The following is a 16848-nucleotide window of genomic DNA, read 5'->3' as shown; positions in this document are numbered from 1 at the left end:
AGAGGGGAGCTGAGTCTCAGTTGGGAGGGGGGAGTACGGGGAGCTGAGCTGCCGAGAGAGGGACTTGGGTAACTTTGGTCCTTTTTCTTCTCATTTACTTGGTGGCCTGGGACAAGTTTGCAGACAACGTCTTCTGACATCTCTCCTCTTTCCAGATTTGCATTCTTATTATTGGCCAGTGAAGCGGAAGGTATTGAGACAGCCAACATTTTTAAAAGGAGGTCCACAATGGCAGTCTTCATATTTTTCTCATGATCGGTTCACAGAAAACCTGAATCCCATTGTTGACTTGTTTTTAAAGAAGCCAGCTCCAGGACTGTCACCTTGAATCCTGCCTTCACTACCTAGTGTGTCAGACCTCAACATTTCTTCTAATATGCTTTTAATAGTATAAATAAATACCGTATTTATTGGAGTATAACACGCGCCAGCGTACAACACGCACCCCAAGTTTAGGAGGGAAGTTTAAGGAAAAGCCTTGCCCCAGTGCAGCTTTGGCAGTGCAGCTTTGCCCCAGTCCAGCCATGTCAGTAAAGCTTTGTGATAGATTAGATTCAAATATGGCGGCGAGACTGCAGGGATTCGTCGGAGCCGAGATACACATATCCGAGTGTTCTCGGCTCTTTTTGGCGCCGCCGTCACGCCCAGTCCCGCCCCTGGACCTGTGTTATGTCCATCATAGGGCGTGACTGTGAGCGGCGCCGAAAAAAAGCTGAGAACACTCGGGTATGTGTATCTCGGCTCCGATGAATCCCTGCAGTCTCGGCGCCATATTTGAATCTACCCACGGCTGTGTATGTCGGCGGCGATAACACAAATTCGGTGGGGATCGGCCTATAACACGCACCAACGATTTTCCCCTGATTTTCAGGGGAAAAAAGTGCGTGTTATATGCCGATAAATACGGTATATAATGATTGTATCCAGGGCTTTCCAAATGATATCTATTATTGGGTTCCTTGACTATCTTTAGCTGGCTTTGAACCAGTGTTTGGCCATGTTTTGATCATGATGGGGCTGGATTGGTCAGGGGCTGAGTTGTCTTATTATGTCTTTTCAAAAGCTTTGTGTGATTTTTAGATTGCTGACTGTGTTTGCCTGATGGCTCTGGACAAACCTGAAGCCGTACCTGTGGACACCCACGTTTGGCAAATCGCCAAGAGAGACTATCTGCCTCAGCTCGGCCAGGGAAACAAAAGCATCACCGAGCGGGTCTACCGGGAGATTGGTAAGAGAATTTCATGTACATCGATTCACCCATGCTGATCTCCGCATTCTCCACCAACATTTCCCTTACTATTCTCATGGATTTGAAATGTGGTTGTTGTGTAATTACTGTACAATGTACATTATCACTGCCCATTGCTCTTCCTTAAAGTAGTTCTAAAGGCTGAAGGTTTTTTTACCTTCGTGCATTTTATACATGAAGGTAAAACCTTCTGTGTGCAAATCCCCCAGCCCCTCCCTTACACTCACCTGAGCCCGATCCCATTCCAGAGATGTGTACAAGAGCAGAAACTCTCTCCTAGGTGTCTGCCACCACATTGGCTGAGACACAGCAGCGGGAGACATTGGCTCCCGCTGCTGTCAATCACAGCTGCTGAGGAGACAGCAGGGGGCTGGGCCGAGCTGTGCTCTGTGTGTCATAGACACACAGAGGTGGCTTACAAGCGGGCATGCAGATGAACCAGCTTGCTATGGGGACACTCAGCAGGGAGGAGGGGCCAGGAGTTCCAGCAGGGTACCCAAAAAGAGGATTGGGGCTGCTCTTTGCAAAACCATTATATTCCAGTTTAAATAAATAAAAATGTATATACATGAGAGCGGAGAACTGAGTGTAATATGAGAACTGAGTGGGGGGGAATTGACACACTCCTCTCCACAATCTCATAGGGTAACATGCACAGCTGAGGCTGTCAATCACAAGCTGTTTGCTGGAAGCCCCCTTCCCCCATCCCCTTGGAGTCCTCACAACCTGTAAGAAATTACTCGTGCAGATAGCAGAGGAAGGAGACAACAGACAGAAATCACACTCTGTGCTTTTGATTGAGGCAAGTACACACTATGGAAGAATATGCTTTGTTAATTTTTTCATGTCAGAGGCTTACAGCCACTTTAAGCTGGCCATACTCGCCTTAAATTTCAACCAATTCCCACTAAATCAGATGAAATTTTAGCTATGGGTGGTCTTCATGGCACCTCAAAAATTCTTGTCGAGCAGCGACTGCATTTAATCAGATGCATTCCCAGCTGTGGGGGTCTGCATGATTTACAAAAGCTGGTTAGCATGGATGGAGAAATTGAATGATTTTTCTCTCGTTCAGCCAGTCAAAATATGTATGGCTATCCCTTTGAGCTGTAGTCCTCAGTAACGACTCACAAGCAGCCACATACCTTGCACTCACATACCAGGCAGTACGGCCTCACAGCATGGCAACATCCCGATCCTGACCTACGCGTTTCATTACAATAGTAATTTCAATATACACTTTTTTTTTTTTTTTTTTTTTTTACATTGGCCTTCATTCCCCTAATGCTGAATCCATAACCCTTCCCTGGCACCACCATCTTTGCTAAAGGACGCTGCCCAACCTTAGGGACCAGGCTCATTTGCACACTTGCGCAGACAAAGGTCCAGGACCTCCTTAACTTCTCTGGCTTTACGCAGGAGAACCAGATGTACCGAAGGTCTCTGTCACGTCACGAAGGTTAGGTGGAGGTGGTTAGCACATCTGTGCACACATGGATTCAAGTGCAACCTCATTCATGCCTGGGCAAGAAAAAAAAGAAGTAAAACATTTTAAAAGAAAATTAAATAAAAAATCCACTTGTGGGGGGGAGGGAGGGGACTGGAGCCAGGTGCAAACAATTTTGCGTTTTAGGCCTCATGCACACTGGACATTTCTTACAGATGCTGTTTTTGACTTTTTTTTCTGCAGCCAATAAACTCCCCATGATGCGTCCATGCACACACAGGCTGTTATTAGCAGTTTTTGGCTGGGGCGTTTTCTGGTTGGAAACCCCCCCAGAAAAAGCTAAAACGGCTTAAAAATGCCCAGAAATGCGGTTTTTCTGCGTTTATTAGCATTTTTGAGCCACAAGCTTTTGTGGTAGTATATCACTAAATATTGCAACAGCTTAAAAAATGCTGCAAAACTCGTTCTACAGCTAACCCTACTGCATTTTTATAACGATCCACTTTAATTTATAAGATTTTTTTTTTCTACAAATGTGTTACAAATCTGATTTTTATTTATATATTTGTGTGTGTATATGTGTGTGTATGTGTATATATATATTAGTATTTTATTTGCCGGTATTTTTTGGTCTTTTGGCCCAATAAACTGTTGGAGTGAGAAATTGTAACAGGGAAATTATTTGTGAAATTGTCACCAAATTGCGACAAATTATCCATTATGTCACAGTGACCATCATTTGTAAGGAGTCCTGCGCCACCTACTGCTTGACACAGCGATGTGCTCATTCTATGCATCCAAAATATACGCAACCTTTTCAATGATTTGTCGCATTTCTGTGAAATGTGGCAAATAGGGATTTTCTTTTTTCTGCATTCAACAGGAACACGCGTTTTTTGGGTTTTTTTTAATCCTGGTTTACTTGTTCTGGCATCACGCACACACACGGGAATTTTAATGTCACACTGCTGACAGTTTATTGAGCCGAAGATGAGTATTTCTGCTACTTATTGAGTGTTGGGCTATTAATTTACTTATGACTGACAACCCTGCCAGTTCTAGCGCTATACTTTTTATCCTCGCCTTTCCTAATATGCTCTTTTTCCTCCCAGGAGATTATTTTCGGAACTTGTGGGGTCCATATGCCGGATGGGCGCAGGGCGTAAGTAGAAATGTGATTGGCTGCTGTGAATTGTAAAATCTTAAAGGGGCTGGTCATTCTACACGTATCCTGTAACTAGTATATAGATGAGGAATTTCTCTGGCTCTGAGTCAGAATTGTTGAGGTCAGACACAGCCAGGCAGGGAGCTTTTCAAAAAGTAGAACAATCAAAACAGCCAGTAACGGGGCAAATTGAAGTCTGATTATTTTATTTCCTGTAGGTCATGGATATTTTGATAGAAGAATAAAGAACAGATACGTTGATGTTTTTCAGCCTGCAGGGTAGAGGATGAAATGCATTAGTGTCACTGTTCCTGGATTTTTTTTTTTACCCAGCTGTCATGTATATTAAAGAAGAATAGACTGTAGTTTGCCGTGTTGCCAGCTCTTTTGATTGTTCTACATAATATTGGCTTGCAGAGGACAAGAGCAGAGCACCGGTACATGGATTTACCTCTTATTGGATCTGCATGGTTATAGCGCTGCCTGTTCTGCTTTTACAGCTTTTCAAAAAGAGTCCAACCATATAAGCCCACATATATCTGTCATGACAAGTGTACTTTAGCCTTCGTTCACATTGGAGCGACTTGTCATGCGATTTCACTGTTCAAATCGTCCAGGCTTAATTTTTGGAAAGTTTGCAGAGTTGCAATTGCACTGTTCAAATCGGGGCGACACCCACTTTAAGGTGCAGAAAGAGAGAAAACTATCATCGCTCTGAAAGAGGTCTGTGAGGAATAAAACATTTTCTCCATGCTGGAAGTAACAGGTGCAGGCAATGCTGGTAATTGAGAGGTAAACGAGAAATCCTGGACAGCCGCACTCAAAAGTAATCTTCGATCTTTATTTAAATATAATCATAAAAATACATGCCACAGCATCACAAAGCAGGAAAGCTGACGCGTTTCACACTGTAGTCAGTGCTTAATCTTAGCTATGATTAAGCACTGACTAAAGTGTGAAACGCGTCAGTTTCCTGCTTTGTGATGCTGTGGCATGTATTGTTATGATTATATTTAAATAAAGATCGAAGATTACTTTTGAGTGCGGCTGTCCAGGATTTCTCGTTTACCTCTCACCGACTTTAAGGTGCCGCATCGATTTGAAAAAGCAGTTCTTGCACTACTTTTGGCGATTTCGGGTGCTACTTGCATAGACATCTGTGCATGAAGCCGCACAGATGTCTTCCAAGTCACACTGACATGCGGCGCATGACAAAACGCAGTCAATGTGAGTGAAGGATTAAAGAAGAATTCAAGGTATGGATATTTTATACATAGTTACATTGGACCGATGTAACTACGTACACTATATTACCAAAAGCATTGCCTTTACACGCACCAAATTCTGCGTGCTCCAGTTTTAGCAAATCTCCCCCATAGTGTCATCAGGTGCTAGGCCCCTTTTAGTTACAGCATTCCAGCAGCGATGTCAGGGGTTAGTCAGCACGCATATACACTGTATTGTCAAAATTATTGGGACACCTGCCTTTACACGCACATGAACTATTAATGGCATCCCGGTCTTAGTCTGTAGAGTTCAATATTGAGTTGGCCCACCCTTTGCAGCTATAACAGCTTCAACTCTTCTGGGAAGGCTGTCCACAAGGTTTAGGAGTGTGTCCTAAATTCACTGATCACTGCCATTACAAGTAAAAAAAAAATTGCATAAAAATATCCCCTATTTTTGAATATATTTTATTTTTTTTTTATTTTTTTTTTATATAATATTGTTGTTTGTTTTTTTTTGTTTTTTTTTCAAAATTGTCATTCTTTTTTTTTTTTGTTTATAACGCAAAAAAAATAAAAACTGCAGAGGTGATTAAATGCCACCAAAAGAAAGTTCTATTTGTGGGAAAAAAAGGACATCAATTTTATTTGGGTACAGCGTCGCACGACCGCGCAATTGCCAGTGAAAATAACGCAGTGCCGTATCTCAAAAAATGGCCCGGTCATTAAGGGGATAAAACCTTCCGGGGCTAAAGTGGTTAAGTCAATTACACCATGTTCTCTGAAGTTAATATAATGATGCGACCTAACACAACCTAGTTGTAGCAGTGACAAGCCTCCATCCCTTATATGTATTAAACAGAAAGAAGAGAGAAATGGGACTTTGAGTGAGGCAGGTCACTGAATGGATACCTTATTCAAATCATTTATAAAATTATTTATTAATAACAAATCACGTTATAGAGAGACTGAAATCTGAGCTACCTGGGGGGGTCACAGGATATGTGATGTCTGTGATGGAATCTCTAAAACTGATTAGTAATCACCCTCCATGACCAGCAGGTGTCGCTGTTTCCACTACTGTGAACGAGTCCCCCCCCCACTTTGTAGATGGGGCAGATTTGGACAGTGTGATCCCAGCATGCCACCTCACCCACTGAACTACAAACTCCAGCATGCCCTGCTAGCCATTATGCAGCCACAGGTGCCCAGCGGCTAAGGTCATTTCACTGCTACTTTATTTACTAATCAGATATGATGGTGACAACACTTTGGCTCAGTTAGCAGGTAATATTGTAGGAGAACGTCTTGTGTCACATGATTCTGAAGCTGACACCGCATGCTGGGACTTGTAGTTCACCAACAACAATAGAAACCAGAGCTTTAGCAGCCAGCATGAATAAATTCAGATAACAAAAAAAATGCAGATGGGGAATGGATCATTAACGTCTTCTCATTGAAAGGGTTTCATTTGTATCACACTAATGCTATCATGTGCCTGATTTGGTGAATAGCATAGGAGTATAGCTCATTTTTTTTAGTCCGTTTTATTGCATTTTTGCATTTTGTTCTCTTTCATTGTTAATGGAGATATGAAGTCACAGAAAATTAGAATAACTTTTTTTTTTTTTTTTCCTCTAATTGTTTCCATATCCAGGTCTTATTCTGTTCTGACCTCAAGAAATTCCAGAGCCCCGACAAACCCCCGAAAGCCAAGACAAAAAACAAATTAAAGGAAGAAAACTCAATGGCTTGAAAAATGTAAATACTTTTTGTAGCAAATTCATAAAGAATTAAACACATTTCATTTTCTATGCTTGTGTGGAATTTTGGTTTTTAAAGATTTTATGTCAGGAAAAGCTTAAAAAAAAAAAAAAGATATTCAGTACATCTCTGCAGAACATACACGCTGCCCCCATTATTAACCCCTTCCTGCCCACCTTGGCATCCCTTTTTTATAGGTTCTGAAGTCCTGAGAGGGGGGATCGGCGATCATGTGAGCACTGTGATTGGCTGCCACAGTGAATACATAGTGGAGAGCCAGTCCCACTGGCTGCCGGTCGCTAGTGGAGACCAAAAGATGACTGTGACAGCTCGCTCTCTATGCTGGAAGTGCACTCTCAGCATAGAAAATTTGGCCGCCCAGAGACACATGGGCATTAAAGCCCACCCATTTGTGGCTGCACTTATAAGTTAAAGTGGAAGTCCACCCTAACACTACAATCTCTACATCTGGAGACATCCACGATCTAACACTAACCTATCTAACCCTGTAAACAAGGAATCGGTATACATACCTTTTTTGAAGCCGATCCAGTCTCCAGTGCTGTAAACTCTGCAGAGGACACAGCCAGCAACGGCTGTGAAATGAATGGGAAGTGATGTCACCCATAGACTTACTACAAGGCTTCCGTTGTCGGCTGTGTCCTCTCCACCCACCTCCACAGAGAAGTTACCACGGACAGCTCAGCATGGGATCAGTTTGGATCGGCTTCAAAAAAGGTACGTAAAGTGAAACCTTTGGGTAACGAGCGTTTTGAAAGGCTAGCAACTTTTAAAAAAAAAATCTGACTCGGTTTGCAAGCGTTGTCTCGCAAAAATGAGCAGAATTCAAGTTAATGGGGTGTGCAGTACCGCATTTGCCCAGAGCTGCAGGGGCGCTGGTGACACTCAGAACGGTTCAGAGCCGTTCAGAAATACTGGGAAATACACCTGTTCCCGAGTGTTTCCGAGGCTTTCCGAGTTCAGCCGAGCTGTCCCCGAGTATTTCCGAGGCTCTCCGGCGCCCCCCCCACCTCTGGCCACATGCGATATTGCATGCAATAGAAGTCAATGTGGAACAAATTCTCTTCGTTTCCATTGACTTCTATGGGGAAACTCGCTTTGATATGTGAGAGCTTTGGATTACAAGCATTCTCCTGGAACAGATTATGCTCGTAATCCAAGGTTCCACTGTATACTGATTTCTTCTTTACAGGGCTAGATAGGTTAGTGTTAGATTGTAGATGTAGAGATTTTAGTGTTAGGGTGGACTTATCCTTTAAGTGGGCAGCAACGGGTTAAAAATTCTGCACAGAAGAAATACCAGTTGATCTCCCAGAAATCCTGTGAACTCCTACCCTTTTTATTACAAACACAGTGGGTCTGGTTTAAAGAGGAACAAAACTGTGCAAAACACTCACCTTCAACTAGGCGACGGTTACACCCCTTGCCAGCAACTGTCCGCTTCTCACTGGGCTACTTCCCAGTGCCTGGTTTTCAGCCTGGTGGTAGTCATCCTACACATGTGCATGGGAGTCAGTCAACTCCTATAGTAGGACAGCAATCTTTGCTGAAATCCTGAACTGAATCCCGTACGCAACTGAACACACGTGCGATTCAGAAGCTTCCCTATAGAATTCAATGAGCCTGGAATTCGCACCTGAACCACACAGCAGGGCTCAGAAAATGCACAGAAATCATTTTAAATTCATACTGCGGACTCACCACATACATGTGAGCAGCTTCAATGGAATTCAGTGTTCTTTCACATTTCATCAAAATATGATGCTGTTCAAAACACATCCAATTCGCATATACACTATATTGCCAAAAGTATTGGGACACCTGCCTTTACACGCACATGAACTTTATTGGCATCCCAGTCTTAGTCTGTAGGGTTCAATATTGAGTTGGCCCATCCTTTGCAGCTGTAACAACTTCAACTCTTCTGGGAAGGCTGTCCACAAGGTTTAGGAGTGTGTCTATGGGAATGTTTGATCATTCTTCCAGAAGCATTTGTGAGGTCAGGCACTGATGTTGGACGAGAAGGCCTGGCTCGCAGTCTCCCCTCTAATTGTTACCAAAGGTGTTCTATTGGGTTGAGGTCAGGACTCTGTGCATGCCAGTCAAGTTCCTCCACCCCAAACTGTTCCCACAACAGTGTGGACCTTGCTTTGTGCTCTGATCCAAATCATTTGGTGGAGGGGGGATTATGGTGTGGGTTTTTTTTTTTTTTCAGGGGTTGGACTTGGCCCCTTAGTTCCAGTGAAGGGAACTCTTAAGACGTCAGTATACCAAGACGTTTTGGAGAATTTTATGTTCCCAACTTTGTGGGAACAGTTTGGGGATGGCCCCTTCCAAAATGACTGCTCACCAGTGCACAAAGCAAGGTCCATAAAGACATGGATGAGCACGCAATATTGAACCCTACAGACTAAGACTGGGATGCCATTAAAATTCATGTGCGTGTAAAGGCAGGTGTCCCAATACTTTTGGCAATATAGTGTATGTAAACTGAGCCTAATTTTTTCCATGACCAGACATCGCATGTCTCTTCTGCAATAAAGAGCTGTCTGCTTGCAGTTTTTAAAATCTTAGATTTAGTCCTTCTTAAATACAGGCAAATAGACTGTTCACTTTGCAAGGGAAGTTGCACTTTGCAAAAGCATATTTCTTAGTGAAATTCTCATGCAAAGTGAACAGCCTATTTGCCTTTAGAAAATCGGCCCCAATGTGTCTAATACAGCTCATTCTGCAGCCTTTCTGTGGAAGACTCAGTGAGTCAGTGCTGGTTGTGAGCCTGGAAGTGATGGTGGAATTGATGATGAATTCAATTCAATGAGTCGAAGAACAATGTTAGATTTGGGAGATGATAATCCTGCTGCTCAAGCCCGGACTTGTGCTGGAAGTGATGTTTGGTGTGTTTCATTATTAGGGCATGTTGCCAATCAATTAATACATCCTGACTTTGTTTAAAGATTAACTTGTGGCATTTCCATTCTCCAAATTTAGCCTTTAACGGAAACGTGTTATAAGAGAAATGGCCATCGCTGACCTCTCCATCTGAAAATTCTAGCTAAATTTAACACCAATAGCAAATTGATGGCCGATCGGTGGTTCAGTTATCCTGACTGGGTGTCCTATGACTTCCTGTCAGGATGCGCCGATTGTGTGGCCACGCGATCTGTCACCGGCCACATCAACGGGACACGGCCCATGACCGATCCGAGTACCGGCTTGCTGCTGGTACAATGTAATCGCCGTGACATATCACATATGGTCACATGACAGTTGTAACCAATGGATGGCTTCCTTTCGTGCCATCCATTGACTACAACTGTGTTGCTAGCTGTGATTGGTCAGTGTGATCACATGGTACATTCACCGCCAATCGGTACCACGTGATTAGCTCTGGCCAATCACAGCTAATCAGATCAAAACAGACAATGAATCCAGTTTCTTTCAGTAAAATTCTTGTTTATAGCAATATAATGCATTGCTATGTGCAAACATAATGTATGTAAAAAAAAAAAAAGAAAAATCCTGATCACTTCCCCAGAATAGTACAATGTTACTATGACAACATTATATTGCTCTGGTCACAGTATGTTACAAAAAAAGAAAATTATAAAAGTTTTTTTTTTTTCATTTCTATCTTTTCCAAAAATTCTGACACAAAATTACAACTTAATAAAAACTCGCCATGCCTCTTAGTAAATACCTTGGACTGTCTGTTTTCCATAAAAGAGTAATTTGGGGGGGTATTTGTACTGTGCTGGCGTTTTTGGCCCTCAAGAAATTAGATTGGCCAACAGTGCATCATCAGGTTTGATTAATTTTCAGATATATCCCATAGTTTGTGGACTCTATAACTTTCCTAACTAAATAAAAATACACTGATTAGGGTTATTTTCACCAAATAAATGTAGCAGAACACACTTTGACCTAAATTTATCAGGAAAGATAATTTATTGGCAAAATTTTATATTTTATGACAGCGCTGAAAATTGGCCTGGGCAGGAAGGGGGTAAAAGTGCCCGGTATTGAAGTGGGTAAAAATGAACTGTTCTGGCTGGAAATGTGTGGTCCCTTCAGATGTAGCCATTATAGGGGTATTCAAGTAGCATTGATGCTGAGGTTGCAGCAGTAAAGATTTTTCCAGCATTAACATTTTTTACAGCTATCTACAGTCTTGGAGATGTCACTGGTCTTCTTTACCATCTTCTTCCTCCAGCAGTGCCATGTTATTTCAGCACAGAAAGGGGGTGGCATGACTCCCTGGGTGCACAGTATGTGGGTTGAATGACATGGAGTCCTGGATCCCTGGGTGGGTGCGTCCAGATGGGACATTAAATGATCATTCTGCTTTTGAACGATATACCGGTCTTTCTCAACCTTTTTTCCGTTACAGCAACCTTTAAAAGTATGCCAGATCTCGAAGCACCCCAGTCTAAAATAAAAAAAAAAAAACCATAAATATTACTTATCAATGGGAAACCTGACAATACACACAACCACCTCAATTAACTTTGCATCAGAATTCCCCCTTCAAATCAATGGCCTGTCTTCCAATCAGAGCCCCCCCCCCCCCCCCCAATCATATCAGAAGTCCTGCATCATGACAGCACCTCATCACATTGGAGTCAGCACTCTACAAAAAAATCACCACTACCCCCCCCCCCTCATCACAGAGCCCCCCGAATCATACAGTACACTCATCAACCCCCCAATCACACAGTCCCCCCATCACAGAGCCCCCCGAATTATACAGTACACTCATCAACCCACCAATCACACAGTCCCCCCATCACAGAGCCCCCCGAATCATACAGTACACTCATCAACCCCCCCCCCCCCCAATCACACAGTCCCCCCCATCACAGAGCTCCCTCAATTACACAGCCCCCCCCACCACCACAGAGCCCCCTGAATCAAACAGTACACTCATCAAACCCCCCCCAATCACACAGTCCACCCATCACAGAGCTCCCTCAATTACACAGCCCCCCCCCCCCACCACAGAGCCCCCTGAATCAAACAGTACACTCATCAAACCCCCCCAATCACACAGTCCACCCATCACAGAGCTCCCCAATCACACAGTTCTTGCATCACAGAGCCCTCAAAAAACTAATTTCTCCCATCACAGAGCCCCCCAATCACTGTCCCTCATGTATTACTTTTTACAAATAAATGTACCCTTTAAAGGGAATTTAACCTATTTTCACTTTATATATACACGTTATACAAGAGATCAGCTTGATGTTTAATGTGTAACAAGTTCCTATGTACATGCGGACAGTCATATGATCATTACATTTGCATGCTGCATAATGATTGTATCTTACTGTTCCTTCTCACAATATAAAGCTCGCCAATTGGGCTAAAAGAGAGCAATCCATAGATTCTCCCATCATGCTATAAAGTGTGGATGGACAAATCCATCTAAGACTAGGTTCACACTAATGTGGCTGAAATTCGATCTGATTTTCATTGCCATTATGTCGTGCGACGTGCATTTTGATGCATTTTTTATGCATCTGCGTTTTGACTCATCCCTGCTGTCACAGTCATTGGTTGTTAAGGAGCTGGCACATGCCAGCGTCCTAACAACCAGCAACTCATGGGATTCTCTGCGATGGAAATCGCATCCAAAATTGCACTGGTGTGAAGCAGGCCTAACAGCCAGCACCCCCCACTGTCAGGGTACCCGAACAGTGCCTACAGCTGATTGGCTGCAGTCACCGTTTGGCTGAATTTTTCCGCTGGTCTCTTTATGATTTCTCATTTGAAGATAAGTCGGATGGTGTCAGCAGGGCCACCCAGGGATCTAATTTTTACAAGTCACAAGAATCTCACAAATGTGTTAAAGTAGAACTATAGGCAAAACTTCTTTTTTTATTATTATTATTTTGGATAGAGTAAGGGAGGGTATAACCCTTATAACATGAAATCCCTGCAAATTAATGAAATCTCTTGGGCCCCCCAGGTCACCAGAACTAGTGTCCCCAAAATTTGGGATTTTCTTGTACCTCACTTTCAATGGTCATGGTATACAGGACATATAGGGAGGAGGGTGAATCTCTCTAACTGGGTTGAGGTAGCTGTAAAAAACAGTGTTCTAATCCCTCTCCACTCTATCCACAACGGAAATAAAAATGTTTTGCCTTTAGAACTATGGCAAAATGTCCTGAACAAACTGCACTCCTGTGACCTATTTTCAGGTCTGCTGTCAGCTGATGTCACAGAGCCGATCCAGGCTATGAAAAGATCCTGACCATATGATCGGGATCCACCCAGATGCCTGGACCGGCAGCCTGAGCCAGCCACTCCCTCCCCCGCCACAGCCCAGCACTCCAGTGAGTACTGGAGGGGCACAGCAGAGAGCTGGTGATTGACAGTCACTGGCTCTCTGCAGGCTGAGGATCCTGAGCGATCAGCGGTGTTTGATCAGTCAGTTCTCGGTCTTAGAGGTGGCAAGGGACAGCTGCAGTTGGGATTGGTACTGCAGCCATCTAGGTGAGTATGAGGATTTTTTTTTTTTTTATTTAACAAACAAGTTATACTTACCTGCCTTGTGCAGTGGATTTGCACAGAGCAGCCCAGAGCCTCCTCTTCTCGGGTCCCTCTTCTGTGATCCTGGCCCCTCCCTCCTGTCAAGTGCCCCCACGTTAAACAGGTGGGGGCACCTGAGCGAAGTCGCAGCTCCCTGTGTCCATTCAGACACAGAGCTGCAGCCTGGCCCGGCCCCGCCCCCTCTCTCTCCTGATTGGCTGACTGACTTTGACCGCAGCGGGAGCCAATGGCACCGCTTTTGTGTGGGAGAGTCTCAGATGGCCGAAACACTCATGGACATCCCTGGACAGGGATGGAGCTCAGGTAAGTATTAGGGGGGCTGCTGCACACAGAAGGCTTTTTTTTCTTAATGCATAGAATACAACCACTGTGCTGTTGATATTTTTGGGTTGCTTTAAAGAAGAAGTCCAGCCTGAGCTTTTTAGGTTGGGCTTCTCCTATGAATCACAGGAGTGCAATTCGTTTTGCACTCCTGTGACCTGTTTTCAGGTCTGAAGTCCGCTCTCCTCTGACATCACCAGGATCAGTCCAGGCACCGCGTCATCCCGACTTCTGAAGTCTGAATCCGCCAGCTGCCTGGACTGATGGCAGTCTCAGCCTGTCAGCGAGCCGCTGAGAGCCTGAGACGGCCGCTCCCCAGCCCTACACAGCTCAGCGTTCCAATGAGCATAAAGGAGCAGAGCAGGAGAGCTGCTGACTGACAGGCAGCATCTCTCCGCTCGGGGAGGTGAGAGAACCGAGCCATCAGAGATGTTCCATGGTTTGGTTCTCAGTGAAGAGGTGGCGGGGGACAGATACAACATCGGTCTGATGCTGCATCCACCTAGGCAAGTATGAATAGCCGAAAAAAAAACAACAAACCATGCTTCTCTTTTAATAAAGGCAAATAGTAAGTATGGGTAAACCAGACCTTTAATATTACCTCAATGATACAGTCACATATCATCAGTCCTATTCTTCCTTTAAAAAGTTATTTTGAATTCTCCCCAAATCTTGTGACCCTTAATGCATGTGGGGGTTAAATAAAGCTTTTTTATTATAATCCAGGTGCCTGTGTTTTCTTCTTCTGTGCTCTTCCGCAAACTCTGTTGCCCTAAGGTCTAGGGCAAAATCATGCATATCTCCCTTTTACAGTGTTCATCACTTCCATTTTTTCCACAGTACCCCAAAAAATGGCACTTTATAGTGTAGTATACTAAACCCAAACTATATAAATAAACAATTGTACTCACATTTATTTATGATCTTCAAGTGCAACAATCACACAAACACCATGTGCCACATCCCACATGCCAATATGCTTTTACCAAAAACATTTGCCCTCACTTGCCAGGGCGAGAAAGCTCATATAAATCCAATCTTCCCTTTTCTTCCAATTCACCATAGTTTACACTCACTTTACAACATCCCTATATGCAAAAGATATATCAACGCAAAGACCATAATGCAGCAGATTCATAAACTAGTTTATTTTAAAAAGTATATTATAAAGCAATGTAAAAAAAGCTAAAACCTGAATCTAAGACGGTAGAATGGATACTTCCCGTTTTCAGTCTGACATCACTTCTATTTAGGGACTGACGCGTTTCGTCGTGTTATTTTATCAAAGGATCTAACATATAATTAAAGGCACAAAGGCTGGGGAAGTTGCAATTTGTAAGAAAAATTTCCCCTGAGCTTAGTGAACGTGGTGAAATTTCACTTTGACTACTCACGTGCAATAACATGAAGGAACTTAAAAATACAGTATTTGTGATTGAATTATGCAAATCAGTAGAGCTTTACTGCATTCACTAAGTTGGCGGGAAATTTCCCTTCTTACAAAATGAACAAACAGTCTATTCGCCTTTAGCCTGGGTTCACATATGTGCGAATTGGATGACAGTTGAGTGTGACCGGCTCTCAATGGAACCGCTTCACCCTCGTCTGGATCCACCACGGTCCGCATTCCAAAAGGGTCCTGTCCATGTTTGGGTCTGGTTCAGGTGCAAATTGAGGCAAAAATTTGGACCTGACTTGCACCTGAACCAGTAAACATGGACGCACCGGACCCCATGCTGGGAACCGCAGCCGGATATATGTGAACCCGGACTTAGTAGATCAACCCCCTTATCTCAAATGTTGTTTAACTGTCAGGTAGGATCACTGTAGTAAGCAGGCTCACCTGTCTCTGGTGGCTAATCTAAAAATCGATATATATTTCAAGTAAAAAGTGTAATTGTGAGAAAATCACATCATAAATTATTTCAGGGGGAACACCTCTATAATCGCTTACACTATGTGTTCACTCGCATTTTCAATACCAGTAATGTTTATATTGTTGTATTGCAGTCTTCTTTATAAATGATTGTTCTGATGTTGTGTAGGACAGTTGGTTACACAGCCTATGACTGGTCCAGATGGGCAGACGGCCCTTCCCTGTATGCTGTAAAGGTGCTGATAAGATCTCTGCATTGTGTAAAGGGTTGGGTCCAGGAAAATTAGATGTCACTAACAGTACAGTCTGTGTTCTAAGATCTGTGCCATACTGAACGTACTGTATACACAGGGATGGAAGTTTGCACAAAGCATAAAGAAATATTTCTTTGTTTACCATCATTAACAGACACATAAACAGAAATATGGTGCACCTTTTAACCACTTAAGGACCGAGCCTCTTTTTGAGATTTGTTGTTTACAAGTTAAAGTTAACAGGTTTTTTTTGCTAGAAAATTACTTAGAACCCACAAACATTATACATTTTTTTTCTAACACCCTAAAAAATAAAATGGCGGTCGTTGCAATACTTTGTCACACTGTATTTGCGCAGCGGTGTTACAACGCTAAAGTTAGCACATTTTTTTTTTATATCGTGAAAGATGTTACGCCGAGTAAATTGATACCCAACATGTCATGCTTCAAAATTGCGCCCGCTCATGGAATAGCGACAAACTTTTACCCTTAAAAATCTCCATAGGCGATGTTTAAAAAATTCTACAGTTTGCATGTTTTGAGTTACAGAGGAGGTGTAGGGCTAGAATTATTGCTCTCGCTCTACCGATCGCGGCGATACCTCACGTGTGGTTTGAACACCGTTTTCATATGCGGGCGCTACTCACGTATGCGCTTGCTTCTGCACGCGAGCTCGGCGGGATGGGGCGCGTTAAAAAAAAAAAAAACATTTTTTTTCTTCTTTATTTTACCTTTCATTTTTTATTTTTACACTGTTCTTTAAAAAAAAAAAAATTGACGCTTTTATTCCTATTACAAGGAATGTAAACATCCCTTGTAATAGAAAAAAAGCATGAAAGGACCTCTTAAATATGAGATCTGGGGTCAAAAAGACCTCAGATCTCATATTTACACTAAAATGCAATAATAAAAGATTTGTCATTTAAAAAAAAAAAAAAAGGCCCTTTTAAGAGCTATGGTCGGAAGTTACGTT

At 43.0% G+C, this 16848-nt stretch overlaps 1 protein-coding gene and 1 long non-coding RNA gene across 3 annotated transcripts in view; one reads left to right on the top strand and one right to left on the bottom strand.

Moving 5' to 3' along the window:
- The window catches only part of OGG1 (8-oxoguanine DNA glycosylase), a 32871-nt gene extending 25970 nt beyond the window's left edge, over positions 1-6901 (top strand). For both annotated transcript variants that reach the window (XM_073591987.1, XM_073591986.1), the window contains 3 exons: positions 1081-1228; positions 3809-3858; positions 6745-6901. In XM_073591987.1, the coding sequence (XP_073448088.1) occupies positions 1081-1228; positions 3809-3858; positions 6745-6843 (297 nt within the window). In that variant the 3' untranslated portion in view covers positions 6844-6901. The remainder of the gene's footprint in view (positions 1-1080; positions 1229-3808; positions 3859-6744) is intronic.
- A 3893-nt stretch (positions 6902-10794) lies between these two features.
- LOC141102937 (uncharacterized) overlaps positions 10795-16848 on the bottom strand; it is a 32434-nt gene continuing 26380 nt past the window's right edge. Inside the window, exon 2 of the long non-coding RNA XR_012235226.1 lies at positions 10795-11298. This is a non-coding gene — a long non-coding RNA (uncharacterized lncRNA). The remainder of the gene's footprint in view (positions 11299-16848) is intronic.

Source organism: Aquarana catesbeiana, linkage group LG07 (genome assembly GCF_042186555.1).
Source record: "Aquarana catesbeiana isolate 2022-GZ linkage group LG07, ASM4218655v1, whole genome shotgun sequence".
NCBI lineage: Eukaryota > Metazoa > Chordata > Amphibia > Anura > Ranidae > Aquarana > Aquarana catesbeiana.
Note: the sequence above shows the minus strand (reverse complement) of the source record. Positions and strands in the feature narration are given on the sequence as shown.